This window comes from Epinephelus moara, chromosome 5 (genome assembly GCF_006386435.1).
Source record: "Epinephelus moara isolate mb chromosome 5, YSFRI_EMoa_1.0, whole genome shotgun sequence".
NCBI lineage: Eukaryota > Metazoa > Chordata > Actinopteri > Perciformes > Serranidae > Epinephelus > Epinephelus moara.
Window position 1 is genome coordinate 7020862 of NC_065510.1, and position 17737 is coordinate 7038598.

The window sequence follows — 17737 nt, forward strand, 5'->3', positions numbered from 1 at the left end:
GATTCTGCTTTTAAACAACAGTTCTACAAGCGCCAACAAGTCAGGATTTCATTGTTTATTCTTTTTTTTTTTTGGCTCCAGCAACACAAACATTTCTGCAACTGGACTGCGACTGAACTGTTGCCAAGCAACACAGACATTCCTGCACACTGGCTTGCTATTTTGTGTAGGTCTAACTGTCACTGCAGGCGGGCTACTTTGTTCATTTACCCGGATGTTTCCATTTATTGTGCAACAAGTGAAATGACAGTCTGCTGACAGCTGCTTTGGTGGCACGTGTGGATTCCGATGAGTTGACAGCTTGATCAGACGGCATGTTGCAACATCGGCTGATGTCATATGAGCACAACTGGAGGTTTGCAGTAAAGTATCCAGGCTTCCATCCTTGCCTTTGTCCTCTTCTGAAGACAGTTCATGATTTAACCCTTCAGACTTGGGCGTAGAAATGGTCTGCCAGTGCATATGTTGGTATTATTGTAATGTAATTTATTGGAATATCTTCAAATGCTTCACATCCCTAAAATCTGTGCAAGCTAAGCTAAAAGGGTGTGTAAGTCAATAAACCATATAAATTGATAAATTTATTGATAATTTAATAATTGATAATTTTCAATTTATTGATAAAATAAACACATAAAAGATGTTGATCCAAAATATTTTTAAATGTAGAAATGTGACAAAAATATTACTTAACACTCCATAAATTATCTGAACTATGTTTTTTTGTTTTTTTGTTTTTGAGGAGTGCTCATTTTTATAAGCAGAGAGCAAAGCTGTTTTGATTTGCAGTAGAAATGTTTGGTATGTCATGTCCCAAAGATCTGTACAACCTAAAAGCTAAAAGGTTATGTAAGTCAATAAACCATGATAATTGATACAAGTATTAAAACAGTGTCATAAATAAATTAAAATAAATTCACCATTGTTAAAACTGTATAGCATATTGATGTCATTTTAGATTTTAGATTGGTTTTAAAAAGGATGAACAATCTCCTGCAGCCATATTACTGTGGCGTCACTACATCTATTCACCATCTTCTGGACCGCTTGTAGGATAATGTCATGACATCATTCCAATAGGACAATGTGATAGCGCAAAAGACAGATGTTTTTGCTTTTTGCTGCAAATAGAATTAATGCTCTAGCTATTATAGATTCTTTTTTTTTTTATTTTAGATCAGTTTTAAACATAAGTGTGAAAACAGCAATCCCTCATGACTGCCCATTGGAGGTCCGTTTTCAGAGGGTTAACGCAAAGGTTTTGTATTTTTTATTTTTGTGGAAATATGTCCACCTTTGGGGTCTTCTTTTTTTTTTTACAAAGACAGTATGTAGGCTAGTTAACTGTCAGTGGGTACGGTTACATGATGGCTTCTCATTCAGAATGAAATAAATCTGAATGAAATCATTCGGAATTAAAGTTTTTCCAGGTAGTTTACATGGGAAATATTCATTCTGAATGAGGGTTTACACGGCAGATCAGTTTAATCGCCTTTATTCAGGTCTGCGCAAGGTTTGGGGCAGGGAAGGTTTCTGGTTGGATAGGGGGCGGGGCGGATGTTACGTGTTTACGTTTACTGGAAGAAAACACTGTAGTCCTCGCTCCGGATAACAAGATTCTTGACGACGCCGTTCTTAATGCCTTTTTCGGGCTTGTTTTGCTTATATTCTTGAAGCAGCAGTACGACAACAACCTTGTTCTGCTAATGCTTCATCTGTTGAGGAGGAGAAGAGAGGTAGAAGGTCGAAGAAGGGAGATAGAAGAGCGTGCTGTAGTGAATGGAAACCGGTGAGTGCAACGAGTCTGACTGCTCTATCTCAGCCCGTTGCTATGCACGCTATATACGTCATCGCGCCAGAAGGGCAAGGAAACGAGCATGCGCAGAAAGACCGGAATGAACTTAAAGAGGAATGAGTGTATACAAGTGCGAGAAATTCTTTCATTCGGAATTAGAAATGGAATATTCCAGCCCCTTACATCGGATTGAATTTTCAATCGCATTGGCCATTTTCACTCCGAATTACGTGTTTACAAGATCACTTTTAATAGGAATGAACTTTCATTCCGAATGAAAAGGGAGTTAAACTGTCCATGTAACGTACTCAGTGTAATCAATGGTTTTGAGTGATGTTGTACTCTGTATGAGCACCCTTGGAATGCCTCTTTTATATCTCCCCCCACTCGATCACTTTCTTTCTCATTCCTATCTTTCTTTTCTCTGCAAAACTTTTTTGTTAGAACTACATGATTACATGGACCAGAAGTGCCCATAGTGTCCTGCATCCATGCTAAAATGATTTTAGCGATCTGACACAGTGTAGCAGAGATTGCAAAGGGGGGGTCGACGAGGCTGGGAGGGTGAAAGAAAGAGAGTGTCGGTTTTTAATTAAGTGACAGAATTGACTCAAGAGATAATGATATTTGCTTTGTGCAAATTTGGGTTTGCAATCAGCCTCATTATATTAGCACTTGAGAGAGAGAGGAAGGGAGAAAAAGAGAGAGACCTCATTTCTGTCTATGATAATATCAGTAAATTGAGAAGATGATGTAATTTTCTTGTGTCACGATGAGAGGTGGGGTGACAGACCCATGAACAGACACAATCTGACAAACACATACGCTTAGGTAAAAGCGCATAATGTGGCAACAGTGTGTTCTCATGCATGTATACTTGTGTTTTCACCTGCTAAAACTATCTCACATTTGCACCATTACACAAACAACCTGACACAGCATGGAAACACAAACTAATATTAGTGTGTACATATTACACACACTTGCAGATACATTTTAAAGCTAACAGACCAATGTCTCAGATCCTGAAGCATAACATTGTCTCACACTTCTCACGATTTCTTTTTCACACACTGACACACACACAGACCAGACGGTGACTCACAGTGTAAAGTTCTCCTCCGGGTAGCAGCGGTTCCTTAGCAGCCCTGCCCACAGCTGCACGCCGATGATGCCGAAGATAAAGAAGACGAAGAAGCAGAGGAGGAGGACGTTACCCAGCATGGGCAGAGTGTCCAGCAGCAGGTTCACGAGGATTCGCATGCCTGAAAAGACAGACATAGAAAAATGACACACACGATGTAACCCGTACCCTCCATCCAAAATAACTTACTTTCACTTCTTCTCCTCAGCTAAATGTGACCCATCTGTAATCGTAGCTTTGAACCAGCAAGTGGATTGACTATCTGAAGTTTTGACACTTTCCCTGTTGGCACAAAGGTGAGTCCAGCAGTACTTAGAAATCCAATTTCTTCGAAGGACATGGCCTACAGAAATATAACCCTCAGCTGACTGAAGGACAATGAGCTGAACTTGCGCTTGTTCCCCAGATTAACAAAGTGATAAATGGACTGTACTTGTACAGAGCGTTTCTATTCTTCTGACCACTCAAAGTGCTTTTAGACTACATGTCACATTCACTCATTCACACACTGGTGGTTGAGGCTACCATACAAGGTGCCACCTGCCACTTAGTAACCATTCATTTGCACTCACACACCAATTGAACAGCCACCAGAGCAATTTGGGGTTCAGTATCTTGCCCAAGGATGCTTCAACGTGCGGGCTGGAGGAGCCCAGGATCAAACCTCCAATCTTCCGATTAGTGGACGACCCGCTCTACCTCTGAGCCACAGCCACCCCGACCTGCTCAAATGGTCTACGTAGGCAGGTTCTGTAATACTCTCAGGCTGCATACTACTTGTTCTTTTGAGAACGGTTTGCGTCTGATCATTGCCAAGAAATAATTTAGAAAGCACAGCAACAGTGAAATAAAAATTTGTGGGTGGTAACCATAAAGCATTTTGTAGATTCCATTATAATTTGCCTTTATACAAATTCCTCATCTCACCATTGCCCAACAGATCTTGGGATGCTCAGAGGTTTTAGAGGATATTGAACGTTAGATGTGTCCTCAAGTTATAGGCGAAAGATAACTGCATACCTCTTCCACAATTGAAAGAAGTGTTGTGATTGGACAGCCTTGTTGACCTTTTGATACACAATGCACTGACTTTGACAGAGCAGCCACTGAACAGGAACGCAGACAGTCTACACACACATTAGCCTGGCTGACCAGTCAGCTCCATACTCCATATTTTTTTGCTCTCAAGAAATCTAACAATTTGGTTTTCATTCACTGAGCTGAAAATGACAGATTGTTGTGTGTAAAGAGCCATCAACTGATTAATATTATGCTGCCTGAAGGCATTAGTTAAGTGTCAAACCTGAGTGAGCTGAGCACGTGTGAACAAATAAACAAAAAGCTACATCATATGTTCAGACAACGTTTCTGACATGTACAGACACACTAACAAAAAGTCATGCATGCTTTTTGTATTTTGAGGGTGATGTATTGATTGTGACAAGTTCCACCCGTTGCTGGACTCTGTGGGTAATACCCACCTCCAATCAGGAGCACGCATTTGCCCACTGAAATTTGCATAAACATAACCGTCAAATCAAAAATCCAGGGTCTATGTTTGCTAGAAGGACGCAAGATTGATGAAAAGGCTCGGGTATGTCTCAGTTGTGTTTTAACGGATTCCCTTTTGGGCATGATACCCCGACATGTTACTCTGCTCCTAGATGGCCCAGGAAATGAGTTGTGCAGGGTGTCTATCGTTGTCTTTCCACCGCAGGGTGTCCAAGTATTGGGCTCCACCCACTGTACCCATAAAGTCCAGTAGAGGGCGGAGCCTGTGTGAGATAGAACAAAGGTTATGGTATTGTAACCCTAGTTCTATAAGCACAGGCGAAGCCATCTACCTGGGTACGCTGTCCTTCCACTAACCCTTTAGCCTGTCAGGATGTGTGTAGCTAGGTCAATGATACGTCACAACAGGACGGTCATTCATCAGGCTCCACCCAATGAACCCATAAAGTCTGGTAGAGGGTGGACCTGTGTGAGATAGAACAAAGGTTACAATATTGTAACCCTAGTTCTATTAGCACAGGCACATCCACCTACCCAGGGACACTGTCCTTCCTACACGACTTATATATTATATATACTGTATATACTGTGTGGTCTGCATGTATTCAGGTAGACATGTCCAGATTGGCTAGAATAGAAAAGAATGCCTTTATTGTCATTACACAGTGCAATGAAATTAAAATGCCATACCTGATCAGTGCAAATTTACCCATACCCACACACACACTTAAGAGAGCAACATATAAAATCACAGATGCACTATAAAGTACTTAATAAATATTTAAAGTCATAAAAAATGTATTGCCCAAGGGCACCATGGTAGAATATTGCACCTATTAGTTTATGTGAGGTGGTTCAGCTTAGCAGCATTGACAGATCTAATGGCCCAGGAGGAAGAAGCTGTGTTCAAGTCTTCCAGTGCCTTCCAGAGGGCAGTAGTGCAAAGAGTTTATTACAGGGGTGGAAACTGTCCTTGATCCTCCTGGCTCTACTGAGGGACCGAGAGCTGGAGATGTCCTCCAAAGAGGGCAGGGGACAGCTGATCACCTGATAACCCTCTGGAGGGCCTTCCTGTCTGCGGAAGCGTACCGCACAATGATTCAGTACGCCAGCACACTCAATGTTGGAGTGGTAGAAGGTCACCAGCAGGTTGTCTTTCAATCCGCTTTTACTGAGCAGTCTTAAAGAGTGCAGTCTCTGCTGGGCCTTCTTGACCACTCCTGTGGTGTTTGCAGCCCAGGTAGGTTCCTGGGAGATGGTGATCCCCAGGAACTTAAAAGTGGAGACCTTCTCCACTTTATCTCCATGTATGACGAGGGGTGCTGGATCTGCTCTGTGCCTCCAAAAGTTCAACCGGTGTTGAGCGCCAGGTTGTTCTTTCTGCACCATTCGGAGAGTCTTTGGACCTCATCCCTGTAAGGTGACTCATCTATCCCCATTAGGAGCCCCACAACAGTGGTGTCAGCTACATTTATGCAGATTTTTGTGGGCAGACGCATGCTTGTGATTGGAGGAAAGCATTACCCAAAGAGTCCAGTAAACGGCAGAGCCTGTGCTAATATCACTAGGGTTACAATATCATAACCTCTGTTCTGTGTGGGATTCTTTTTTTGTTGTTGTTCCTGTGCACTGCTGCTTCAAATCCCAAATGCAAACCAATAAGAAAGACGTGTGGACCAGCAACAGATTCAGATTTTTCATGTCTTTTCATAGTAAATGGAAGAAACACATCTGTATAATTTGTGTACTCGCACAAAGAAACACACACAAACACACTCTAAAAAGTCTCATCTCTCTACCTCTTTCTCTCTTTTACACAGATGCATTCTCTCTCATCCCTCCCACTCTTTTGCCCGTGCAGAAAATTAAGGCATTATGCCGGCATTTCCATATAAGCCTTCGTATTATCATAATTAGCTAATCAATCCCTAATCTCCACACTAATTGTGATCCCATGGCCCATTAATTTGGCTCTGATCTGTATAAGGAAACTAAACCAGGGGTTAAACTCTATCTGTAAAATAGATGGGGGACTGATACAGCATTTAGCTGACTAATCAAGAGTAAGTGGGCAGGCGGTCCTCAGACCCTCTCCCCGGGGTCCTGCCAAATGTCGGTATGACTTAAGATATTTCAGTCTGAAGAAGTGGAAGATAAGGAAGCTGTAAAGTCTTGAATAGCTTTTAATGATACTTTTATACTTGACTGGTGTGTATTTAAAATAAAAGACATCAAATATGTAACATTTCCATGAAAGTGGACAGGTGTATTTTAAATGTTATGTATGTATTCTGTGGGAGTTATAAAGTATTCACCTATTTGTGGATGAAACTTTCTGGTGTCATATCTCCTTATGTGAAATGTTCTTCAGCACTGAATGTAGTGGCCAATCACAACTGGTAAATGCACGTCTCATGAAAAATTTAAATCCCCCTCAAAGGATAAGATTTCACTTTTGTTGGGAAAAATATATGTCCTTCCTCTCTCATTACACACTACACAGTTATGTAATTTGGGTTTTTAATGTAAATATCTAACCATTTGTGGGTATGAAACCGTTAGCTGTCACTGCCAGTCAAGGCTAAATATTTTTTAAAAAGTGACAAAAATTTGAAAGATTTCTATCAATGGCCCTATTTTAGCATTCTATTTTTCTAATTAGTGGAATTATGGGCTTCAAACACACATGCAAAATGTTATTCAAATCAAGTAAGTTTGATCTGGATCAAACTAAATTATACTGACTTGAACTCTACTGGAACTGAAGTTAACCCCGGCTGTGTTGGTGCCAGATAGTACACATCACAGAACTCGATTTCCTTTGAGAAAGTTGAAGCAGATGTCTCTTTTTCTGTTTTCTTTTCAGAATGATCAAGTCTGTTTGAAGTTAGCAGCGACTCACAGTGCTGCAGTATCACTCAAGACACTCTAATATTAAATTACAATTAATCAACAGCAATGATAGTAAACTTTATGTAATGTTTCCAAAAGAAAAGAAAAGATAAAAAAGACAAATGCCAAAGAGACATAAAGTATACAAAGCAGGGATACATAAAAAAATAAAAGGGCATTTTATCGCAGTTTTTCGCCAAAGTTCAAGATGTAATTAAAAGATGAAAAGATTTAAAACTGTTTCCTACAGGAAGTAAAATCAAAGTTATATCTAAGTGAAAGTTATCCTGGTTATTTGATCATTAAATATTGGTTAAATGGAATAACAAATGTTTGCTTTATATAAAAGGCAACTTTAATCATTTCAAACATTTACAGCAGACTGCGGGAGCATCTGTGGACAGGGGGAGGGCAATGTTAGGAGCAAAGAAAAAGGAAATGAGCAAAGTGCAAACTAGATTAGATGTGAGAATAAACAGAATAAAAATGAAAAGAATAAATAAAAAGAGAGGGGCGGCAGAGAGAAAGTGTGCTGTGGCTGTTACCTTGGCTGCTAATACAGCATTTCCCAGAGGGGTGGGTAATGTAGTAAACAGGCCCAGTCCTTTAAGCTGTGGCCAGTGGGAACCAGGCCTGGATAATTTCCATTAGCGTCCCATTAACTGACTCTTCTGTTCACTTCACACATCCTCCACTGAGTGTGTGCACATTCAGTCCATATGCGCCTACAAGTGTGTGTATGCGAGTGTTTGTGGCTTTGCATTGGTTGCGGTTTTGTGTCATTGCATTTGTTGCCTGTGCAGTGTGTTTGCATATGCTGGTGTGTATGTGTGTCTCCAGCAGCATGGAGATTGAATTACCCCTGAGATGAGCTCTGTGGTAAATTGTCTTTAATAAAGGAGAGAATTGCTTCTTTATTCATCCAACAAATAAAGAGGAGTGAAATAAGTGGCTTTTGGCAGCTGATGCTGGCGCAGCGCACAACTCTGTTTGTTATAAACTGACCCTTTTATCCTGGGACCACTGTGGCTGGTAGTTTACCAAATAACTTGACACTTTCATTTTTATATAATTAATAATTTCCCTGTCGATACTTTATAAAGCATTAGGATGTCGTTTTACACCAGTTCAAGAAAGCTTTTATGCTTTCATGGACTGACTCTATCAGCTTTGTATCAAGTGTAGGGAAAGACGGTGCTTATCAACAAGATAGAGGCCTTTTTCACAGAACACATTTTGACATGTCAGAGTTGGAAAATAGTCGTTTTAAATAATGAAATTATGCTGGCTAAATTCTGTATAGGTGCTTCAATCTCAGGGTCCTGGAATTGCCCGTACTGACTCACTGGCACACTGTAACAGCTTACTGGGACATGTGGCAAGTCAAAAATCTCTGCTATTAAAAAGGCCTATCATTTCAGTAAGGCAAGTAAAACATTTTGGGAAAGATTGTGGTTAAAGCCTATGTGTACAACAACCTAGGTTTACAACTACGATGTAACAATTATGGGAGACATGAATATCTGTAAACAAATTTCTGGGCAATTCATTAAATAGGTGTTGAGACATTTCAGTTCAGACCAAGCAGCTGATTGCCAACCCTCCAGCCATGCTACTAGCACGATTAAAAACACTGGTGCCATTAAATGGATGAACTCATATCTAACAAACAGGAAGCAAATTGTATGTATCGGCGACACTCAATTGGTGTTCCTCAAGGTTCTACACTGGGGTCTATTTTGTTCAGCTTGTATATGAGTGATCTGCCTTTAGTCAGCCCATATGTCAACACAGATACAGTATGTACGCTGATGACACAGTTCTTTATCTGCATGCTAAAACAAACAAGCTCCAAACAAGTTAACTGCGGCCATGGCCCATGTATCTGATTGGTTCAGCATTTCATGTTTACACCTGAACATAAACAGAACTGTATGTCTTTCACATGAAAAACAACAGAGACTCACCAACTGGATTTTTTGTTAAAGGAGAAAAGCTTAAGTTGGTGTCTGATTTTAAATAATACGGGATCATTCTACATTTCAATTTAAAAAGCATATTAAAAAAGGCAGCCAGTGCTATCAAATTTAACTTTAGACATATAACACCATACCTAACAATGGAGGGAGTGGCCCAGAACAAACAAACCAAATACTGGCTGTTGATAGGGCCATTTACGTTTTCATGTCGCCATGGATAGCAGCCCGATCGCAAAGAGCATCAACGCAAAAACACAGATTTTTAAACCTGAAACTGTTTATTTGGTATTTTTACGGGTTGAAATCACCAGGTTCATCAGTTTTGAAGAGGAGGAGACCTCAGCGGATATTTCAACTCCCACTAAAAAATTGTTATAATTTGTAACAGCCTACCCAGGGACTTAGCTCATTGGCCAATTCTGGGACATTTACATTGAGGTGAAAACTGATAAGTTTACTTATGTGCACTGTCACCGGTGAATAAATAAAAACAATGTTGGACAATCTCCCACCTCCAGAATGAAAGTTGACAGATGTCTATCCAACCGCAACCTCCACCCTGTTACTTTCTGCCTTGCTAAATAAAGGGATCACTGCTCCCTGCACTTGCTCTGAACATTTGCACTGACCATTAATTGTGTGCCAAATAGTTCTCCAATATCCTCCCAGAAACAGCCACCATTTAATTTTGCTTTCTCCAGGAACAGCTGTGAGAGCTTCTGGCTAGTTATCTTCGAATGAAGTAATCACCATGGCTAAACAAGGATTCACCAGCCAAAGGTAAAACCTACAATGACATTTTCAGTAAACAGGCTGCCATTTTATTCCAGTCTCTCAAATGAGCCTCAGATTTGTCTGCATTAATGGCTGGCACATTGAATCCATCCAATTACTCCAAATGTCTTGAAGGTACAGTACATGGGACCGTGACAGCTTCAAGTGGTATGTGTGTTTTGCCGTCTTCCTTATACTCAAGGTCTGAGGGAAATTGCAACATTGGGATTTATGCCTCAGCCAACAGCAGTTCATTAAAGTTGAAGACAATGTATTGCAATATTGTCTGTGTGTTTGTGTATGAATAATTGTTGTGATAGCAGTGCTTGTCAATCTACCTGTATTTCAGTACACAAAGTAATAATAAAAAACACAAGTGCAATGGTTGGATCGCCTCATCCTTTTCTCTACGATCTAATCATCTCCCTTTTCTCATCTGATCTTCCACTTTCTGGTCCTCCGTCCTCTCTGTCCCTCGCTCATTTTATCTCCATCTCCCTCCATTCCTTGCACTTGTCTCCTAGCTCTATTCGTCATCGTAATAGCATGCTCATCTGAGTCCCCCCAGCATCTCTCCCCTCATCATCCCTCTCTTCCTCTCGTCCATCTTATCCCATCCTTCATGGAGCTGGATAATCCCTGCCTCCCTCCCTCGTTTGTCTCTCTTTGTGTCTCTTCTTTTCCCTTCTCACCTGCTTCTTCTTCTATTTTATGCTTCTTTAACCCAAAGTCAGAATCCTTATTGAAATGTTTCTGAATAAACCACAAAGAAAGCATCAATCTAGTGCAAGGGGAGGTCTTTTTTCTATTATCCTTTCTATTGTACAGAATGTTTGACTTTCTTACACTACTTCTTTTCTGGCTTGTTTCTAAGCTGTGTTACAGATAGGCCGGTACAATACATTTTGCCTTTTAAATGTCAAAAAGGAAGCTCAGTAAATAAAAAGTCACCGCTACTCATAAAACTCCCAGATTACAGCTGTAAACATGGTGTAGACTTAAATAACTTGTTTGTGTTTCATCCTGGCAGAGAGCCGTGCAACCCATTCAATTGCAAATTAAGTCCAACTTGCACAAAAACATTGGTAGCCATTAGGGATGTAGCCTAATGAAAGTCTGAAACACAAACTTGCAATGCAAAACCTACAGAGTGGAACATTTTATAGATCGCTTTTGTTTAGTATTTACTTTGTTACACTGTGGAGTGCAACGTTAAGAATGTTTAGTTTTTCATGGCATCTGGTGAGCACAGCTCCTCTCACACTAAATAAATATCTCTCTTTATATACATCAATCAATTCAATTTTACAATTTTATTTATAAAGCCCAATATCACAAATCACAATTTGCCTCACAGGGCTTTACAGCATACAACATCCCTCTGTCCTTTGGACCCTCACAGCGGATAAGGAAAAACTCCCCAAAAAAAACCCTTTAACATGTACACTATAACACAACAACAACTTCTCACACCTAAACCAAATAGTGACTGTTTGTCTTTCAACCATATGACTTATGCAAACAATGACTCATGGATGTTTTGTAATCCGTCACTTATGGTTTGTTCGAGATAAAGGTTCTTTATTTAAAGTTTGACATGTATTAATTGCTTTTTACTGCCAACTGGTAAACAGAATGAAACGTACCTTAAAAACTGAGACCATCCTCAATTTTTGTGGTTGTCTTTAACAGCCTGCCTTCTATGTAAAGAACCTGGGACAAATTTTGTGGTGATGTTATGTGTGCTAACAGTGTGCAACACTAGCTAACGTTAGGTTAGAAATGGAGTCTGCTAACATAAACAAATGACCAGCATTTTGCAATAGAGGCTCAGTGATGGACCTTCATTCGTGGTGGGATTTCTTTCGTCTACGGTCCATATCCAGAGCTGCCATCCAAACTCCTCCCAGGGAAGTAATTTGCAGGTGTTGGGAAGTGGCTGAAGGGCCGCAGGGTGCACTGGCTTATTTTTCTCTCATTTTCTGTCTGATAAACAATAAATTCATCAAATAAAGGTCCCCATTTCAGAATTTCTTTGCCCCTAGTGCTGAAACAAATCCTAGAGGACAAACTTACATGTAAAATATATTGCGATATTGTGGTTTCAGCTGGCTAATGTTAGCAAATGTTAGCTTGCTTTCTAACGTGGAGAAATTGCAAGCTAGCTAATGTCGCAAAAAACTGAGTTCAGTGATTAACATCAACTAATTCATCCAGACTTCCAGGGCTAGTTTGCAATTGCTTTATCAGCTAATGTTACAAAGCAACCAACACCAGGTCCATGCAGTGCAAGTTACAGCTAGCTGAGCAGGCTAACTAACGAGCTAACTAAATTAGCTAAGTGGCATAGACCTTCCGCTAGCTTCTCCATAACGTTAGCTGATAAACTAATTGGCAAATGACAAGATACTCAGTATTATGAAGCCAATGGTCAAATGAAAATAGGAACTTCACAGATAGTAACGATCTAAATATGATTGTGAGCCAATTTATTTTCCATTCTATCAACATAATGCTACTTGACATTCAGTCAGTCATAATGCATGTCACGTTGGGCAGATACCCAGGTCCTTGACAGGACGATGACTGCAGATTTCACCAATAACAAGGACTTTCCGAAAGTTACACACAGGGCAACCAAAACTACCCTGATAAGAACTGAAAGGTCATGGTCACGCTTGAGGTTATAGGATTAGCATTATGATGTTCAAACAGTGGAGGGAGCAGACAGTCAGATGGATGGAGAAATAATGGAGGAAAGAGAGGCAGAACAGACAGAAAGAAATAATAAAAAAGGATGAAGAATTACAAAACTGTTGCTCTCCTTTCACTTGAAAGTATTTCAACAGAGCAACAGACAGGAGAAACAAAAATATAGAAAAGGAGACAGACAGAGGGGTACAGTGGAGAAGGACTGGCAATGTTATTGGATATGATGACGCATCAGGCACATTAATGTCGCCCTGTGACCATATGCATGTTTAAATGCCCGCCATGTGTGTGTGCTCATGTATGTGACAAATACAGAAATCACCACACATTTCCCTGTGAACAACAAATTCGCTCCACCTGCTTTCAGAGAAGAAAAAACTAAATTGCTCGAATAGTTTATGTTGCAGATTTATGAGCAGTGGGAGGTTTAGCAATTATACTCATGAAGGAAGCAAAACAACATTAACTTCAAGCACCAGCATATCCGACTTAGAGAGTACTCATAGCTTCTTAAAATTATTGCCTGCTAGGTGCAATTTAGACCCATAAAGCACAAAAGCAAGTAGAAGCGAGCTCTGATTATTCTCATCAAAAAGGACAGAGACTAAGCAGCTCTCTCGGAAACGCACTTCACAACGTTTGAGCATTGCTCCAGTGATGGGTTTGGGTGCTGAGGAGATTTTGTCCAAATTAGAACAGCTCAGGGTGAATCAAATTGCTTTTTAGGAACTTAAATAGCCTTGTGCGCTTGGTGTACTCTGGGATTTGTTTCCTCACACAGGATCAAACTACTTGTGTAGCTCACAGTATACAACACACCGGCTGAACAGAGATGAAATGTGACCGTAGTGCTGAAATTTTACTCTTTCCGTTTTTATTTTTGTGCAGATGTCCATCACTGTTTGAAAGACAAAATCAATTTGCCCACAAGCGAAACTGCATCTGCACCTGAAAAGCACCGGGCCAGCTCATAGAAACAACAGGTACACAATCAAAATTACATAATCACAGCCAAGACAACGAGGCATTTGGGCTGCATTTGGCAGTCAGGTTTGTGTCGACATGCATGGTGCTGCAGTTACAATGGTGCTGATTCATGTGGCCCATTTGATCCAGAATGAACAATGGTGTGGCTCGGTATCAGTACAGCAGCATTTGTGTCACAATCAATACCAGGACAGGAGGCATCTGCAAGCAAGATGGAGCTGTAAACACCAGACCCAGTCTCACAATCATAAGAGTTGTTTTTCATCCTATCAGTGCAGATTTTTAACTGAAACTGAACAAAGAATGGTTAAAAGAGGAGGTGCAGTGCCATGACGAACTAATGAGTACCCTAATCAGTAGTTGGAGGATAGGATTTTTGATAAAGTTAACAGAAACATATTAGTGTTGATGTCTAAAATCTGAAGGTCAGTGTCCTAAGAACTGAATATATATTGGATGATTCAGCACTTCACATTTCTTAGTCTATGCTTAAAGGGACAGTTCACTCCCCAAATAAAAAATACATATATTTCCTCTTACGTGTAATGCTATTTATCTAGATTGTTTTGGTGATAGTTGCTGAGTGTAGATAGAGATAGAGATGCCCGAGTCTGCCCACTCCCAGATACAATGGCGCTGGATGGCACTCCAACTCAACAGCAAAATCTCTTTATAGAAATCATGACCCGATTCCTCAAGATAATCCACAGATCTTTTTGTCAGCAGTTTCATGTGGGAACTTTTCTCTTTCTACCGAACTATTACACCCACTACCTGTATCACTGTGCAGAAGGAAGTGTGCATCTACTCATGGACGAGAGGCTCATGTTCATGATGGCATGAGATTTTTTTTTGGTTGGCGTCCTCCTTGGCTGAGCTAGGTGAGCTAGCAGTAGATGCACACTTCCCTCTGCGCAGTGATACAGACGGTGGGTGTAGTGTGGTAGGTAGAAATTTGTTTATTTGTTAAATTTGTTAATTATCTTAATTAATTGGGTCATGATTTCTGGATTGCTGTTGAGTTTTTTAAATTTAATTTTGATGCTTTGAGCCTCTCATCCATGAGTAGATGCACACTTCCTTCTGTGAGGTGTTATGGTTAGTGGGTGTAGTTCAGCAGAAACAAAAAAGTTCCTACGTGAAACTGCTGACAAAAAGGTCTGTGGATTATCTTGAGGAACGGGGTCAAAAAGACATTGCTGTGAAGTTTTTCAGATGTATTTTTGGCGCTCTGAGCACCACGAGCAAAGTGCCATCTAGTTCCATTATTGGAGAGAAGGCAGATATCTCTATAGCTGATATCTCTAATACTCTGCAACGGACACTCTCTGTCCCTTTAACACTTAGTGCAAACACAGGAAGTGGCGTGCCCTTACTGTAGCAAGGTAAAATGTACAAGTACGTTAAGGGTGGGCTGGTGGATAGGGCAGTGTATTTGTACTCTTTTTTGTTCTTTAGTTGTAATCTTTCCCCAACTTTAACCAGGTGTTTAAGTTCCCTAAATCCACCACAGCCATAGTTTAACTGCCACAACCATGAAAAACCCCTGAGTTAAGCCATATCATAGTTGCCGTGCACAGATATTGTAAACAACAAGATTATAAAAAGCGTTGAAATGAAACATTGAAATGTTGTCATTGAACATAATCCAGGGTTTTGCTGAATTCTTCTTACTTATGTATCTTGGTGATTGCGCTTGTTTTTCCCAGCCGTACAAAAATTATTAAAACTTCAAACTAAACTTTAAATTGCACCATCATCCATATTTGAGACACTCAAAATCGTAGGGAAAATTTCTGCATATGTCTGAGTGTCTGTACTTCTCTGTTCATTTGTTATTGTACTTCAATATTGAAAACAGTTAAAGAGAAGAAAAGCTGAATTAATGACCAAGGTGACTTCACAGACTGTAGTTACTGTTAAAAGATAAAATGTCTTCACAGTCATCACTGTGGTCCTTGTGAAATAAAACTGCTGAGATACAGTGCAGTGTTCTTAGATGTTTCCATAATTACAAAAAAAAAATCCAATTCGCACTCTGTTTTTCTCACCTGATTATTTCTACAATATCTGTGGAGCAGCTGCTGACTAAAGCATGATTCAAGTTTATACAACTAAAAAGAAAATTCCAATGCTGCATAGGGAGCTACTTCCAGAGCAACCTGCCAGCTGACCAAAGCAGCTGCCTATTCATGTGCACATGCTAGTTTGTTCACGAATGTGAGACCTCAGTTCATTGTGGATTTGAGGAAAGAAAAGTTTGGAAAAGTTTGTAACAACTGGGTAAATGGAATGTGAACCAAGGCTTCAGAGTATACTAGTAAGCACCCATTCACATCCTCATTATGACCTCAGCCTCTGCTATGAAACACAAAGCTCTCGCTGATACTGTGGTCAAATCAACACACATAATTTCATCTAGGATCGACTCAATCTGATATACCGACTAAATCCATTTGTCTTTTGTTTCTGTTTCATTTTACATTTATCTTCAGTATCTTCTGCTGCTACATCATGAAGCCTCTCGGATCACCTGGGACCAGCATGGTTTTAGTTAGCATTTAGTTTTTATGCATCGCTCATCTGAGACAAACTCCAAGAAAACTTCAATCAAGGCTTAAGGCTGTTTGCTACTGACATTTGTTAATTGAAATGTATATAGTCCAAGCTTTGGAGGGGTTCTCTGCCTTTTAGTTTTGCTCGACTTGTTCTCCTGTTTTGTAGCTAGTCAGGGAGCTTAGTATTGTCTTGTTGTCCGGTTCTGTAAATCAAGTGAGTTTTTATTTACTGGTTAGTTTGGGTTTTCTTTTGTTGATTAGGCCTTAGGAGATTTCATTATTTGCTTAGTCACAGACAAACAAACAAACTCTTTTCGGAGCTTCACCTTTTCAAAATAATTTAAAACCTATATGACTGGACCGTGTGTGACTTTAATTTGAAAGGACAGACACAGGAAGTGGTCACGCTCAGCAGTCAGACAGGAGTCAGGTTAATTTCCAGGGCTGGTACCTGCGGTTATTCCACAGGCTAGTTAATAACATGTCGGGCAGGAAATCCAAACTGTGGGATCATTTTGAGAAGGTGAAGGACGAACCCAAGGTGATATGTAAACTCATCTTCATTGGTCGACTACAAACATGACGTATCATCTGAAACATGGAAGTAGCTACATGCCCATTAGCCCACAGCGTCATTAACAGGCGGCTCGCTCAGTGTGTGACGTGCACTTAAAGATAAAATAGATAGAAGATAAAATATAGGCCTATATTAATGAAGGTTCATTAGTACGGTTTTGTGTTTCTCTGTAATGTAGCACAGTGTTAACAATGTTACTGATACTATTCTTTCTCACACCTTCAACTCAAACCACCAAAATATATCATTTAATGATTTAAATAATATCGTAAACATGCAGATGACTAGTCGACTAATGGCCCTAAATGACGAGTATTTGTCGTCAAGGAAAATTCTTAGTCGGGGGCAGCTCTACGTGGTATTGTAAAAAAAAATATATATATAGTGCCACAAATCAAATTTTGATTAGTTGTATGATACAGTGGTTAAAAATCACCTCGGCTCTACAGTAATCAGCTCAAAGCCAAATCCCACTCTGACCAACACGTCATAAGTATAGCTTGTTGTCATCTAATCTGAACGTGTTCTCAGTTGAGGTATTTCTGGCTCAATGACTCATGTTCAGCGCTTCAGATAGACAGCAGCTGTCCATGGTGCTAAATGAGAGCCACAGACGGCATTACATTAATGAACATCCTTTCATCTCTCTGTTTTCACATATATACAGTCAGGTCCATAAATATTTGGACAATGATACAGTTGTCGTCATTTTGGCTCTGTACACCACCACAATGGGTTTTAAATGAAACAATGAATACCTGCTTAAAGTGCAGACTCTCAGCTTTCATTTAAGGCTTTTTTCAAAAA

At 40.1% G+C, this 17737-nt stretch overlaps 1 protein-coding gene across 1 annotated transcript in view; it reads right to left on the minus strand.

Annotated features, from left to right (window-relative positions):
• The window catches only part of LOC126390636 (voltage-dependent T-type calcium channel subunit alpha-1I-like), a 334551-nt gene that overhangs the window by 223921 nt on the left and 92893 nt on the right, over positions 1 to 17737 (minus strand). Inside the window, exon 5 of the mRNA XM_050045029.1 lies at positions 2901 to 3060. Within this exon, the coding sequence (XP_049900986.1) occupies positions 2901 to 3060 (160 nt within the window). The remainder of the gene's footprint in view (positions 1 to 2900; positions 3061 to 17737) is intronic.